This window comes from Talpa occidentalis, unplaced genomic scaffold, assembly GCF_014898055.3.
Source record: "Talpa occidentalis isolate TD23 unplaced genomic scaffold, MPIMG_talOcc4v2.1 talOcc4.5, whole genome shotgun sequence".
NCBI lineage: Eukaryota > Metazoa > Chordata > Mammalia > Eulipotyphla > Talpidae > Talpa > Talpa occidentalis.
In genome coordinates this window covers 117,185,674-117,202,136 of record NW_023604861.1, presented here as the reverse complement: position 1 = coordinate 117,202,136, position 16,463 = coordinate 117,185,674, and the positions used below count along the sequence as shown (strand labels likewise).

At 40.9% G+C, this 16,463-nt stretch overlaps 1 protein-coding gene across 2 annotated transcripts in view; it reads right to left on the bottom strand.

Annotated features, from left to right (window-relative positions):
* Positions 1 to 679: 679 nt before the first annotated feature.
* The window catches only part of DHX57 (DExH-box helicase 57), a 49,567-nt gene continuing 33,783 nt past the window's right edge, over positions 680 to 16,463 (bottom strand). For both annotated transcript variants that reach the window (XM_037528192.2, XM_037528191.2), the window contains exons 20-24: positions 14,141 to 14,275; positions 12,811 to 12,885; positions 10,224 to 10,358; positions 6,803 to 7,003; positions 680 to 4,176 (exon numbers count right to left, since the gene is read on the bottom strand). In XM_037528192.2, coding sequence (XP_037384089.1) covers positions 4,033 to 4,176; positions 6,803 to 7,003; positions 10,224 to 10,358; positions 12,811 to 12,885; positions 14,141 to 14,275 — 690 coding nt within the window. In that variant the 3' untranslated portion in view covers positions 680 to 4,032. The remainder of the gene's footprint in view (positions 4,177 to 6,802; positions 7,004 to 10,223; positions 10,359 to 12,810; positions 12,886 to 14,140; positions 14,276 to 16,463) is intronic.

Below are 16,463 nucleotides of genomic sequence, written 5' to 3'. Positions count from 1 at the left end.
AAATCCTAAAACAGTTTCAACATTAGGGGCAGTTTTACTGAGCCTAGAGACTATAGTTCCTAATGAGGCTTCATGTTAAATGTCTTACAGTTACATACCTGTAGAGCTATTTACTCTCTCATCCCTCTTTTTTTTAAAAAAAGATTTATTTATTTATGCACACAAGAACTGGGGTGTAGGCCAGAGGGGTGGGGGTGTGGTAAGATGATTCACCAGAGACAGAGTAGGGAGCAGAACAGGTGGACTGAGTGAAATACACTACTGAGGGGAGCAGAGGGAGAGACAGGAGAGGTCTGCTGCGCCATGTGGGTTATCTCCCTGGGTGGGGCTCTAACTTACGTTGTAGTGGCTGTGATAGCTTGATAGCACTGGCTTTACCTGTGCCACCAGGGAGGCCCTCTCATCCCTCTTTTTTTTTAAAACCCTAATTAAACCCTTTAGTATATTGACCAAAGTCTATGAGGTTGAACTCTGTTTTCATAACAGAAAGATAAGGAAAGTGTGTGTGTCTCTCTGTGTGTGATGTATTTTAAACATCTTATTATTTAAAAGAGTGAGAACTTGAGATTTCAGTAGAAAGTATTAGTGGTCTTCGTTATCACATGCAAGTGATATCTTCAAAAAGCATTGTTTAACCTTATTTTCACATTTTCAAAATGAGTCATTTTTTAAAAACAGAAAAATTTTAAACATTTTTGAAAAATGTTTTTAAAGTAAAGGTATCCATACCCATCTGTGCCTGGTCTTCCCCATTTGTATATATAATTTTGTTATCATAAACTCTTATTCACACAGTGTTTATATTACAGTTCCTTTGGCAGAGATGTCACTTTTATTAGTCCAAATATATTTACATTTTCTAAGTCAACTATGGGCATAATCTGTAAGTAGTAGCTAGACTTTATGAGGAGGCACATCTCATTTTCTTTCCTTTTTTAAGATTTATTTTTTATTTATACAATGGCTGGGGTGTAGGCCAGAAGTGCAGGAGGACGAGAGGATTCACCAGAGACAGAGTGGGGAGCAAAACAGGCAGATGGACCGAAAGCACTGCTGAGAGGAGCAGTGGGTGTGACAGGAGAGGTCTGCCACGCCATGTGGTGTTCTCCCTGGCTGGCTGGGAATCGAACCCATGCTGCAGAGGCTGTGGACAGCTTCACAGCGCTGTGCTCAACCTGCTGTGCCACCAGGTAGGCCCCATCTCATTTTCTTTACACAGTTTTCACTACCTTGGCACTAGGGATGATGGACTGTGCATTGTAGGATACTTTGGAGCACCCCTGGCTTCTAACCACTAGATGCCAGGAGTACACATTCCTTGCATAGTCATACATTTATGAGGCTATAAGACTTGGGAAAAGCCTGTTCTTCTAAAACAGTCTGAAACATGCTGTGGCGAAATATACTGTTTCTATGCTTTTCCCTGAGGTGCTCTGCCCTGGGAGTACTCAAATAAGGACAGACACAGTTTCATCACCCAGGTCTAACTTCTGAAAACAAAGGCTCACTTTGTAGTTATTAACTGGCTAAATATTTTAAGGGAGCTTTCCTCTTCAATTTGAGAGAATAGAAGCCCTAGGAATTATGCTTAATTTCAGTGTGATTTAGGAGGAAAGAGCCAGCCTCTGTTTAGACTTATGCAAGCATAATAATTGCAGCACGAGCATATTCTACTGTCCTCAGGGGTCCATTATTTATGTGGCAACTGAGTGACACTCACAAGTTACCCTCAAAGTGTGAAGCCTGAGCTCACCTGCTCTTAGCCCCACTGAGACCACCACAGTGAGCGCAGGACCAGCGGGGGTGCTGCCAGCCTGGGGCCACATCTGAACATCATCTGAAAATCATGCGAATGCTTTATTTTAAAGGTATTTTCACAAGATCTTATTTTATCATTACCTCTTACGGACATATTCGGACCACAGCCCAGAAAGGATAAAGAACACTTACCATGTACCTCCAGTTCCAGAGGCTGTGTGCTTCAACATGTGATTAAAATGCTCAGATAACAGAATGCGAGATAAAGACCAAAGTTCATTACCTCTCAGGGAGCTTCAGCTGAAATATTCAGATCTGGAACTCAAGGAAGAAGAAGACAAAGCCAGTGCTTTGTCAACCTATGGCCACCTCTATGGAAATGTCTAGATGTTTTCATTTTCTAATTACTTCCCATTTAAAACAGAGTAACAAAACAGTAGTGAAAACTAATTTTATAGCAAGTAGTTTATTAATATTGTTTTCTAGCTAGATGCCAGTAAAAGTGAAATATTTAAGAAACCATTTACAGAATTCACCACAAAATGAACATTAAATACTGATGATCTTGTTGGGGCTTAGAAATTTAGCTTCATCTTGAAATATTATATTGCATTCTGATCTTTAATTGCAAAGGGATAAACCCTACTTCATAATTCTAATGATGACTCTAAGAAGTTATTTGTGTGAGGATTTTCTTACTAAGTGCCTTCAGTCAAGTTTTCCCAGCCTTTTTTCACATGCAGCCACGTCTGTAAGATGATAGGATTTGCGCATTTGTATTTGCCCCACAATGGCTTGCCTGAGGGAGCAATTTCTCAGCATTTTGAATGAAAAGTCGTGTTGTTAATACTTCCCAGCACATGCTCTGCGCAAGCTCACATGCAAAACCACAGGTCCCCTCGGACAGATGGCCGGAGCCGGAGCAGCACAAGCTCCTCCTTAGCACTGAGAATCAAAACCGCTTTTAAAAGGGCTAGTGCAGTTTTCTCCATTTCATCACAAGGTTCCAGCCTAATCAGTCCTATAGCATCAGCTTGGTTTCAATGTCAAAACTCAGATATTGCAGAACCCAGATACTGCAGCTGCTATGCATATGTGAGTTTTTCATTTAAAGTGATGATATGAATTAATACCTTTTAAAAATACTGCTTAGTCTAAGGGATTCAAGTGCACTCAAGCTTAAACACACTTGATAATTTTGGTCTAGGTTTCCTGAAAACCTAACTAAAATAATACTTGAAAAGAGAACACCTTTTATGTGGTGGCTTTATTGACTAGTCTGAATTCTACCTATAGTATGAAACCTGGGGTGACTACCTGAGGGCTAGATGAACACCCACTCTATGGGAGTCTTCCTGGGCACACTGATAAATATTCAGGGGGATGTAAGTGTATTCATATTTTTTTATTGCCCCATAATCTAAGTAGTGGTTGGAAGTAAGCAGTCTCGTGGAAGGCTTTTTATACTTGTAAATCTGGCACTAGTATGGCCTTTTTTATCTCAACTGTGCCAACCCTGTGCTGAGAGCACCATTTGAATTCCTCTTCGGGCACTGTGAAATGTGGCCATTAGGTCTGGGTGAGATCATAAAGATTCCTAAAAGGAAAACCTAAAGAGAATGAAGGCACCCAGCAGAACATATATTCTGCTTTTAAGAATAAGAATGTTGCCAATAAAACTGATTCATATTTTAATACCCAATAAGAGCACATTAAATTTGGTTATTTAGGCTGACATTTAATGAGTTAAGATAAAAATACCTCATAAATCAAGTTTACTCAGTAGTCAATAGCCTAAAATGATATTTTAATTTAGTTTTTGCTCACATGATTTGTTTCGATTCCCCCTTCTGACTCTGAGTTGAGCCTTTATGACAGAAAAAAAATTGGCATTTCCCCTCATATTCCTTTTTCATCCCAGTAAAAAGCAGAAGATAATACATAGATTAAAACAGAGTTATATTAAACACTCACTTTTATGTTATCAGGTGAATTTCATGCCTTCCCAGATAGTTGCAGTGACAGGCAAGCTGGTTTCAGATGGTCTCATATTGACATTCCAAATTGTGCTAGGTCTGCCCCTCTTTCTAAGAAATACTTATTCTGGAAATTTCCCTAAAGGTATGTGGTGTCAGTTGACACAGCAGTGAAGACCTGACTGGCTCAGCAGGGCCAGCAGCAGCACAGAGCTGCAGTCGGAGGTAGGGGTCCTGTTGTGATCTCCCAGGTCAGCAAGAAGTGGGCGAGTGGCAGGTACTCTCCTGAGACTGCTCTTTATTGTGTGGTGACAAGTTTCACAATTGTGCTGATGATCCGGGATCCCCGAGGACAGGTACACAGATCTATGCTCGGATTTTTTATCTTGTCCTGGAGAAGCTGGTCAAGTTCGCAGCGAAGTTCCTTTACTAATTCAGCCACCTAGGAAGAGAGCTGTACATTAAGCAGTGCTTGGGCCAACAAGGTATGAGAGGTGATTTAACGAAATGCTCCAATAATCATTGATTATCATAATGAGTATTCTGGTATAAATTTTAACTACATTAGACGGGGTAGAAAGACTAAACAGTTTCATTCCAATTCTTTTTTTTTTTTTTTTTTAAAGATTTATTTATACAAGCACTGGGTACTGTAAGAAGTGCGGGAGGGTGAGAGAATTCACCAGAGCCAGAGCAGGGAAGAGAACAGGCAGACCGAAGAAATATACTGCTGAGGGAAGCAGCAGGCGTGGCCAGGAGAGGTCTGTCGCACCATGTGGAACCCTCACCGGTTGCCGGGGATCGAACTGGCGCTGCAGAGGCTGTGGGCAGCTTCGCAGCCCAGCGCTCAACCGCTGCGCCACCAGGGGAGGCCCTCATTCTAATTCTTTTTTTTTTTTTTTTTTTTTTTTTTTTAAATTTTTATTTTTTTTTATAGAGGCATGTTTTTATTTATTTATTTGTTTGTTTGTTTTGTTTATACATGCACTGGGTACAGTCAGAAGCGCGGGAGGGTGAGAGAATTCACCAGAGCCAGAGCGGGAAGCAGAGCAGGCAGAAGGACCGAAGTACACTGCTGAGGGGAGCAGCGGGCGGCAGGAGAGGTCTGCGCACCATGTGGGACCCTCGCTGGTGGCCGGGGAGCAGCCGGGGATCGAACCGGCGCCGCCGAGGCCGCGGGCAGCTTCGCAACCCAGCGCTCAACCGCTGCGCCACCGGGGAGGCCCTCATTCTAATTCTTGATGCAATTATAGGAACATTCACTCAATGTCTGCTTTATAATATAAATGGAGTCCATTAAAAAAAGGATCCTCGGGCCTCCCCGGTGGCGCAGCGGTTGAGCGCTGGGTTGCGAAGCTGCCTGCAGCCTCTGCAGCCGGTTCGATCCCCGGCTGCTCCCCGGCCACCGGAGGAGGGTCCCACATGGCACGCAGACCTCTCCTGCCGCCCGCTGCTCCCCTCAGCAGTGTACTTCAGTCCTTCTGCCTGCTCTGCTCCCCGCTCTGGCTCTGGTGAATTCTCTCACCCTCCCGCGCTTCAGACTGTACCCAGTGCATGTATAAACCAAACAAACAAACAAATAATAAATAAATAAGACATGCCTCTAGAAAATTAAAAAAAAAAAAAAAAAAAAAAAAGGATCCTCTATCACATATCACTTAAAGAAACGATTAAATTTGGAAGTATGGCTTTTATGCAGTGTTCTCCATATTAAAGCTTGATCAACTTTTTCTGCTCCAAGAGAAGCAGGAAAATGGAGAATGGGGAATTAGTGGTAGGTATTAAACAAACCCAAAAAATGTCTTTAGTTTGTGGATATGTTTTATGCTTTTGTGTGTGTATGGGCGAGATAACGCCCCCCCTTTTTTTTTTTTACAGTATTTTGCTTATGTTTACAATGCAGTGACATTGTGGATACTTCCTAACATTTGTTTTGCCCCTCTCCCATGGTTTAGCCACTGCGCAGTGTGGACCCTGATCTAAATCAAGTTCACGCCATGCGCCTTGCCAGACAGAATGCTCAGGTAACCCGGACATTCCATGGCTATAGGAAATGGGTGAGGAAGGGAGATTTCGTGGAGCTTTTAGGAAATTAGGTTTCTTTCTGCCATCTGCACATGATGTTGCACTAAGGTCAGGCCAGGAGTCCCCCTGCTACCACAAGGTCAGCCAGGCTTTTGTCACTAAGCTGTTGAATCAGAGCAACCTGCTTGGCACTCTCGACCTTGTGCAATAGCAGTCCTAGGAAGTCACCAGTTTAATGACCACATAGTATGTGGTCGGTCCAAACGGAGATGTCAAGTGAGTATAAAACACACACCTAATTTTGATGACTAGTGTGAAAAAAACAAAATTTTTTTCAGCAATACATGTTGAAATAAAAATATTTTGGACACGTTAGGTTAAAAAAAACATTAATTTCACCATTTCCCCCCATTGCTTTCTTTTAATTTTGATGTGGCTACCAGAAAAATTAAAATCACACATGACTCACATCTTTGTATGACTGTACTGCTCTCGACTTTACAGTTAAATATGACAATAAATTCCATATAATGTTTGAGTTGGTATTTCTTCTTGTGACATAAGATTTCAAACAGATGCAAATGTGAAAGTGAATTTTTATTTCCTACCAATATATACTCCCCCTAAATGTTTTCTCCAGAGACTCCATACAGTGAATAATTGAGTCCTGACAATAAAAGGAAAATAGACCCATTATGTTTTTTATTATGTTTTTAATGGTAGTGGTGGAATCACGGTGCTTTTTATTTATTTTTGTTCACCTGTACTTTCTGATTTTTCTTTGGTTAACATAAACTAATTTTTGTGACAATTAGTAAGGTCACACGTCACTCAGTGTCCTGAACCTTTCACACCCACCCATCTTGGGCTTCCCAGAACTCTTAGGTCCCACCTCCAGGCTCACTCCAGCCTCCTTTTCTCTTGAGTCCCACTGCAGACCCACTGTTCACTCTCAATTAGCTCTGTGATCCTAGGCTCCTAAAGGAATGTCAAAACCCCTCATGGCCTTTGTCTTAGAGCACAGACTGAGGATCCAAACCTACCTGATGGGAAGCGGCTGCAAAACGGATCCAACCATCATCCAAAGATACAACAAACTCTCCCCTTTGAAGCTGCACATTCACTTGGCCTCCACCAAACAAGACCAGTGGGTAAACAGACACCATGCTGCAGTCTCGGATGAACACCCGACTAGTTTTGATCTTCTCGTGGTACACTAGGTAGGGGCTGTCATAGTGTCTGACCTGGAATGTAAAAGGATGACAGTGTGATGTCACTGGCAAAGAAAGGGAAGCTCACTTGCCCCAGGGACTTAAATACCCCCGTCCAATGACTCCCCAAATCATTTCCAGCCTGTACCTTTCCCCTGAGCTCCAGGTCTGTATGTGCAACTGCCTGCTTGATGTCTCCACTGACACCTAAGCACCTCAAACTTCTGTATCGAAGAGAAATTCTTTATTTTCCTCATCCTACTATGTTTACCATCTCAGGAAATGATTCTCCCATTCACCCAGCTGCTCAAGCACCACATTTAGGAGCCGTCCTTGATTGCTCTTTTTCTCTCACTCCATCTATATCATCACTAAATCCTGTCAGCTCTATTTTTAAAACATGAAATGAGGTGACAAATTCTCACCACTTCTACAGCTACCACCTTAGTACAAATCACCATCATCTCACATAGATCACGACAATGGCTTTCTAAGTGCTTATCCTGCTTCTGTTTTGACATCTTGATGGGCTCTTTTCTACAGAGCAGTCACTATGACCTCTTAAAGACATAAACCCAGTGAGGGCTCAAAAACCTTTAATGATTTCCCAAGGATAAAATAAATTCCTTACCATGGCCTGCTGAGTCCTACACAGTTTGACCCCTGGCTGCTTGTCCCAACTCCCGTCCCTAATCACCCCCTCCACATACACTGCCACCTCCTTGCATTTTCTGGAATATGTGAAATATTGTCTATCTTACAGTCTTTGCACTTATTTTCTCTGCTGGAATGTTCTTTCCTCAGATATTTACAAGCCTCACCCTTTACTTCATGTAGGATCTCACTACATGAACTTCCCCACCAGAACATTAACTCCCTGAGGGCAGAGACCTCGTATATCTATTGGCTGTCCCCCAGGACCTACAACAGTGCCAGGCACAGAAGAGGTGTGAATAGATACTAAATGGATGCATGGGACGGGATTCACTGTCTACAAGTCAGATTCAGAAAAGACTCAGACTCAGGACTCTGATTCATAAATATACACGAAGCTGGGACAACAGATGACCTCTGTCCTTAAAATCCTCTGATCTTCGGGAGAACCTTTTCTCACTTGGCTGACACTTGGCTCACTTCTCTTCTTCCAGTCTTTTTTTCTCTTTTACTCCTTTATTTCTCCTAAAAAGGTTACTGAACATCACCTTTCATCTAGGCACAATCTGGACATTAAGAATGTAAAAATGAATAAAATTCAACTCCTATCTTAAGGGATTTCACAATTGCATGAAAGAGACACGCCATAAACCATAAAATAATATGATAAGAGCGTGATGCACAAATGTACACTCTATGATGATGGAACAGTGGAAGGAACGAGCAACTTAGAGGGAGAGTACACTAAGGAAGTGATTTTCTTTTTAAAAAGATCTATTTATTTATTTATGCATATAAGAACTAGGGTATAGGCCAGATGTGCGGGGGTTGAGAGGACTCACCAGAGACAGAGTGGGGAGCAGAACAGGCAGATTGACTGAAATACACTGCTGAGGGGGAGCAGTGGGCGAGACAGGAGAGGTCTGCTGCACCATATGTGAGTTAGCTCCCTGGCAAAGTATCAAACTCGTGCTGGAGTGGCTGCCGGCAGCTTGATAGCACTTGATAGCTCTGAGCGCTATCACGGAGGCTCTACCAGGGAGGCTCAAGGAAGTGATTTTTCATGGAAGTTTGAAAGATAAGTAGGAGCTTGCTGAGAAATACGAATGTAATTCCAGACACAGAGAACAGGGAATATTGTTGGCAGTCTGGACTTACAGGAGCATATAGAATGCCAGAAGGGCATGGTATAAGAAAGGCTGAGACATGAAGGGTCATATGAGAGTTGGCTGTGGACTCCATATATGGAGAATTTTAAGCAAGGGAATGACATGATCAAATATATCTTTGGTAAAAATAGTACTGGCAGCAGCAGTATAAAAGTTTGTAGAGAGAAAGCACCAGAAGTGAGGTTATTATGACACTCCAGGCAAGTGGTAGACATTTGGGGTTTGAATTGGAAGGAAGTGGCAATGGAGATAAGAGGAGCAGGTGAATATGAGATGTCTAAAGGTGGAAATGCTAGTAACTAATTAGAATGGAGTAAGGAGAAAAGAAGCAGGGTCTATGTGACTCTTGGTTTTGATCTGGATCATATCATTCACCAATACAGGGATCACAGAAAGAGAGTGAATTGGGAGATTTTGCATCTGAGGGACTGGAAGGCAGAAGAAATCAGAAAATCTCCCAGGACTAGAAGGAGAGACTTGGGGTCTTGTGTGAGCATGCAGGTGGCAGTTAGAGCTACACTATTGTCTTCTGGTAGGTTAGGAAGAATATGCCCATGATAGAGAGAAGATAAGGACTAAGGATAGAACCATTATCTCAGAACAAAGGAAGGGAAGCTATTAGACTGTGGGAAATGTTTCAGAGGCCAAAAAAATTAAAAATAGGGCCTCCCTGGTGGCGCAGGGGTTAAGTCTCAGTGCTATCAAGCTATCGCCAGCCACTGTGACATGAGTTCGATCTCCAGCCAAGGAACTAACCCACAGGGTGCAGCAGACCTCTCCTGTCTTTACCTGCTGCTCCCCTCAGCAGTGTATTTCAGAGAATTTACCTGTTATACTCCCCGATCTGTCTCTGGTGAATCTTCTCACTCCCCGTACCTCTGGCGTAGACCCCAATTTTTGTATGCATAAATAAATAAAAATAAATTAAAAAAAAAAAACAAAGATAATGTCAAGAGGAAGGAAAATCAGTAAATACTATGTAAGAGCCAAGTGTGATGGATTTGACAACTAGGAGGTTACTTGTAATTTCTGATGAATTTAAGTGGAGGTTGGGGGCAGTAGCCTCACAGCAGCAGGCTGAAGCTGAGGAAGTTGGATCAGCAAGTAGAGGTCATTCATTCCCTTTTAAGCATAGAGTCAATGATGTAATTACATCATGATTTCTTAAATCACCATTGCAAAGAAATAATTTTATACTCAAAACAGGCTTGAGCATTTTTTCATACCCAGTAGAATTTTCTTGAAATGGAAATAACCTTTCCAGAAACACTCCAATTTCTAGTCTATTTATGTTGATTCAACCTTCTCAAAGTCAGCAGCGCTGCTGTAGATAGCAAGTGATAGAACAAAGTTTAGCTAAATTTAAGGGCCTTTGTTTCTCAACTGGGGACTTGCCACATGTAAATCGAAGTACATCCTGCTATTCTGACCTGATAGTTCACTGATGAAGGGTGAATGTGCACGTATCCATCGTTCTTGGTGACAAACTTCAATTCATCTGATTTTGGCTGCATTCTGACAGCTCCAGTACTGGTTTTCTGAAATTTCCCTTCTGGGCTTTTCACCTAAACAACAGGTATTTGCAAAAACAGATGTATAACATGTATATTTCCATTGTAGGACGTATACCTTGGTACAAAGCGTGCATTGGCTGTATGTCATTGCTGTTTCTTCCCTCCCTGTTTCTTTTTGAAAATAAGAACACTTTTTTTTTTTTTTTTTTTTAAATCACTAAACAGTGTGGATATAGGAACAGCTCTGGGTGGCTATACTGCATAGCAGCCACAAAGGAGAGAAACTCTGCTGATCTTTCAGGTCTCTACTGATTAACAGGTACTGCGATCCAGCTGGCAACACTCGACCAGAACATTGCTATCAATCCCAATCCCAAGTGAATAACTTCCAATAATAAATGTCTTTCAAAACACAGCGGAATAAAAATTTATAAATGGACAGATTATTTCATTTGGAAAAAAAAGAGAGAAGCTGCGCACACACTTATGTATGGATTATATATGTAATGCAAAAACAGCATGTTTACTATGGACAATAACATATTAGAAAAAAATAAAATAAAGATCTCCTATAATTCATGATTAAAAATAACTAGCATTGGTATTTGATAAGCATCAGTTTAGTTTTCTCTGCTAGATTTACATACTGAAATAGAGAAAACCAGAAACACATAAACCCAAATACATGTTTGAAATATCTTTTCTATAACCTACTTTTGAAACAATATATAGAGAATGTTTCCACATTAGACAGTTTCCTAAGACAATTCTCAATGGCCATATAGTACTTTGTTGTAAGGATTTATAATAATTTTACCAATAAATTCCCTATTATTGGAATTTTAGATTGCATGCAATTTTAACAGTGCTTGAATGAAAATGCTGCTAGTTCTGACTTTATAACACATAAACAATTATTTCATAGTAAGAAATTCTTAGAAATGAAAATGTTATCTAGTCAGGGTGTATCCATATATCCACCATGAGTGAGAATGTTCATTTCTGGGATTTTATGATAGGACCAGTATTATAAGTATTGTCATATCATAATCACTCCAAGTCCATGGTTTACCTTAGGGTTTAACTCTTTGTGTTGTACATTCTATGGGAATGGGCACAATTATGATATATATCCATGATGGTATCACAGAATATTTCCACTGCCCTAAAAAATCTGTGCTTTACGTTCATCCCCTCCAATCTGATTCTTTTCTTACCTTTTTCATAGTTTTACTCCAAATGATTTTTTAAAGTAAAATTTCAAATTATTTGAAAATTATGCAAGTACTAAGGTGAACATGAGTCAAAAATTAATAAGAAGATTAATTTTCAATTAATTTAACAAAAAGTTAAATGTGAAGGGCCTCCCCAGTGGTGCAGCGGTTGAGCGCTGGGTTGCGAAGCTGCCCGCTGCCTCTGCAGCGCCGGTTCGATCCCCGGCTGCTCCCCGGCCACCGGAGGAGGGTCCCACATGGCGCGCAGACCTCTCCTGCCGCCCGCTGCTCCCCTCAGCAGTGTACTTCGGTCCTTCTGCCTGCACTGCTCCCCGCTCTGGCTCTGGTGAATTCTCTCACCCTCCCGCGCTTCTGACTGCACCCAGTGCTTGTATAAATAAATAAAATAAATCTTTAAAAAAAAAAAAAAAAGTTAAATGTGAAATAATTCAATACTCTGACAAATTCAAATTCTTTCTGAGTTTGGTAAGAACCATATAATCAAAATTCGGATAAAAGTCCAGCAGCACATTTCAATAGGGGTTCCAGAAGTCTGGCCAAGGCAAAGCACTGATTGTTAGATTTTGTTCTTATCTAATTTTAGTCCAAAGTGGCGGGTATAAGGGAAACTAGTAGAATCAAATCTCTGTTTAATATAGAAGATTAGTTATGCACAGGTTGGCTGACAGAGTGACATTTATGTCCATTTTAATTTCTATAATGTCATAATTTATCAGAAGGATAAAGGAGCCACCTCAATATAAACAATAAATATATTCTTTTTTTTTTTTTTTTTTTTAGAGGCATGTTTTATTTTATTTATTTGTTTGTTTGTTTTTGTTTTTGTTTATACATGCACTGGGTACAGTCAGAAGCGCGGGAGGGTGAGAGAATTCACCAGAGCCAGAGCGGGGAGCAGAGCAGGCAGAAGGACCGAAGTACACTGCTGAGGGGAGCAGCGGGCGGCAGGAGAGGTCTGCGCGCCATGTGGGACCCTCCTCTGGTGGCCGGGGAGCAGCCGGGGATCGAACCTGCTCTGCAGAGGCTGCGGGCAGCTTCGCAACCCAGCGCTCAACCGCTGCGCCACGGGGGAGGCCCAATAAATATATTCTTAAATGTCTAAACCGAACTGGGGAATTAAAGGACTGGAAATGTGTACTAAGTTTAAAAGGCTGCATGAGCATGTGCGTGTGCATCTCTTTAAGATGATTAATATGCATGTCTTAATTTATATCCCTTGGCTAAAATCAAACAAAAGCAGGAAGATCCTGGCAAAAGTGTTTTGTTACCTGCACTACATTAGGATACAGAGCAGCACACAGCATCGCTGATATCAGCTTGGGATTCTCAGCATTTGAGTTTGCCTATGAGAAAAATACAGTATTAATTTTATAAGTAATGTGGTAACTTCAGTTTGGCTCTGGAATTTACCATTACATTTCACTTGATTTCTACCTTAAACAAAAATCAAAGCATCTAATTTCTATCTCCTTGCTGAAAAATTATTTCTTTCTAAGTAAAAAATAAATCTACTGGACACATTCACCTAGGATCCAATCTAAGAAACCCACAATTACCCCCAAATCTCTGCAAAGCTGTTACAAAGTCAGTGTTCCAACAGCTAAAGGTTCTTATTCATGAGACGTTCCCAAATTTGAGGAAGTATCAACTGCCCTTTGAACAGCATGGCATCAGGTCCATCTTGAAGAAGTATTCTTCCTACAGTTCTATAAAAAACCTATCATGGGCCCCCCTGGTAGTGCAAGGGGTTGAGACACAAACTATGAAGCTATCCACAGCCACTGCAGCACGAGTTTGATCCCCCGCCAAGGAGATACCCACATGGTGCAGCAGACCTCTCCTGCAGACCTCTCCAGCAGACTCGCCTGCTGCTTCCCTCAGCAGTGTATTTTGGTCAGACTGCCTGTTCCGTTCCCCACTCTGTCTCTGGTGAATCTCTCACCCCCCCACACCTCTGACCTGTACCCCAGTTCTTGTATGCATGAATGAATAAATCTTAAAAAAACAAAACACCTATTATTGCTTAGAATAAAGCTGTTCTTATCTGGGCCTCCCTGATGGCACAAGGGGTTAAGTCTCAGCACTATGAATCTATCAGCAGCTACTGCAGCACGAGTTTGACCCTGGCCAGGGAGCTAACCCACATGGCTCAGCAGATCTCTCCTGTCTTGCCCTTAGGAGTATATTTCAGTCATTCCAACGTTCTGCTCCCCACTCTGTCTCTGGTGAATCTTCTTACCACCCCCCCACACCTCTGGCCTACACCCCAGCTCTTGTATGCATTAAAAAAAAAAAAAAAAAAAGGCTGGTCTCATTTAAGAAGGCATTAATAGAAAGTCTATTCAACCTCTTAAGGATTTATCAAGAACAATTGTGAAATTTAAAAAGCAAAACAGTAGCAACAAATAGAAAACCCTCCTATTTTTACAAGTGTCAGTTGACACCTATTTGTGGAAAGAAGGAAATCAAGAATGTCACCACCCCGCTGCTCATAGGGCTTAAGTGAAGAAGAATGCCTGTAAGTGTTCCTGAGTTGATATATTATTATTCAGGTGCTACATTAAATATAAATAAGAACTAACTACACATTTTTTTTACCTCCTCTCCTGTGGCATCCAAGATCCCGTCTCCTCCTTGGGCCCTTTTCTCAATTTCCCTTGCTCTGAGTCCCTCTTTTACAAACCCGATGTCAGACAACAGTTCAGTGAATTGTCGTTTAAGGCTGGCCATTTCCTGAAAGAAGTGGAAGAGATCTTTATGCAGAGACTTTAACACATCAAAGATTAGTGTAAAGTCTTACAATAGCAATGACTTAAAAAACTCAAATAGTGATGCGGCTCATATGGGCTCATCAAAGGTGATCTTTCCCAAAGGGCAGTTTTCCCTTATGCAAACCAGTAGACAGAGTGAAACAGTTACCCAGAAATATAGAAATTTCAGAAAACCCAAAGATGATTTCTTTAACTCTAGATTACATTTAAAAAACACATTCATTGGATTTTGGGCAAGTGATTTTCCTGGACATTCTTAGAACAGCCAAAGATGCAATTTACTTTTCGGAACACCAGTTCAAAACGCGGTCTAGTTTTTCCTGTTTGCATTTCTGTTCAGGTCCCCTCGGTGCCTTATCGGAGCCAAGAGTGGTTAGTGTTCTCTCTCAATGGACATAGAACTTTCTCTCTTTCTCAGCAGAACTTTCTCTCTTTCTCTTACCTTGTAGTCTCGCTGGCACACATTTTCCCCTAGGAATAGGGACATTATTAAGTGCTTTAGATTTAAAGATCCCTTTTTGTAGCTGCGCACAAGTGTGAGAAAGAAAAGCACAACCTTCTGTCTCTTGTGGTTTCAGTTCAAATACAGGCTGTATATCAGACAATGACAATCAAAGGAACTATAAACTAAGCAATGTCACTGTCTCTTGAAACTTTAGTATTGTCTGGGATTGTCTTAAGTGTACATGGCAAAATATAACTAGCAGTTAAATGTGCCAAGTTTTATTTCATGACAAGATTTTAATTAATGTTTTAATAAGAATAATGTGACAATCTATGCTAGAGTACAGTGAAAAGAGGACTTTGTCTGATGGACCTCATAGATGACAACAAAATCTACCTATTTTAACAAAAAGAGTAAGTTTAGTTAGAAATAAAATTAAAAATAAATAATTCCACTTGACCCTTAAAAATCTTAATGCAAGGAAATATTTATTACTGCATTTATTATTTTATTACATATAAAATACCCTTTAGACCAGTGGCTCTCAACCATGGCTACATATCAGGAACACCTAAAATAACCCAACAACTAAGATGCCCAGGTCCCACCTTTAGAGAGCGAGATGTAAATGGCCCAGAGTAGGAACTGGGCATTTTACTTTTTTTTTTAAGTCAATTTTGGTGAATCTTATATACAGCCAGGATTGAAAATTATTGTTTTTGATGTACTTAGAATAAAGCTACAGACTCTGTCTTCTGAAAATGTCTCACTGCAGCACATGTAGAGGCAGAGGAGAATGAAGGCACATACTGGTTTTCGAGATCTCTTCGTCTTAAAAACTGAACTCACTTACTCACTCATGTATTTATTCAATGAATCTTTGCTGAGTGACAACTCTATACGCTTAGCACTGTTCCAGGCACTGGAGATAGTGTTGAGCAAAATAGACAGGGTCTCAGTTTTGATGGAGCTTTTGGAACAGAGAGATAAATGTGTCTCAGGTAGTGGTTAAGTACTAAGAAAATTAATTTTGTGTTCTACTCCAGGACATCTTTCAATATGATAATAAAGCCCTTTCCCGCTATCTGGATTAAAATCTTTGAATAAAACACATGCTCTGCAAAGACGTGCACCTTGTTATTCCGGCTTCTCATGCCACTTTGGAAGGGGGCCTAAAACCGGTTGCAGCAGAACAGGGTCCTGGCTATTCTTAGACGTAGGTAATAAACTTTTCTCTTTCTTGGGTACTCGTTACTGACATAGTTTCTAATGGACACAAGGAAAATTAATGAAGAAAATTTCTTTGGTATTCTTATTTGGTTTTGGGGGAAGGTAAGGGGCTGGGGGCTTCTCGAGCTAGGATCCCTTTCTCCAGAACAATGCACATAGCTGTACGCATATGATTTTGCCTATCTTTTCAGGGATTTTTAGATCCAGGTTAACCAGAATAATATACTGAAAAAAACTGACTTCCAGTATCTTCTTGTATGTCCCTATCATCAGTAAACACACTCACTGAAAAGCAGAAAACATGGTTCAGTTGAAAAGTTCAGCATAGAAGGTCTGATGTCATAGCTCAGGAATCTGATTTACATAACTGGTGAAGTCAAGCATATTCCAGAAATAACATTTTCAGTGTCAACACAGGACAAGCCAAGATGAAGTTGCAACACCGCTGGTGAGCTACTACAATTGAAAATGATGA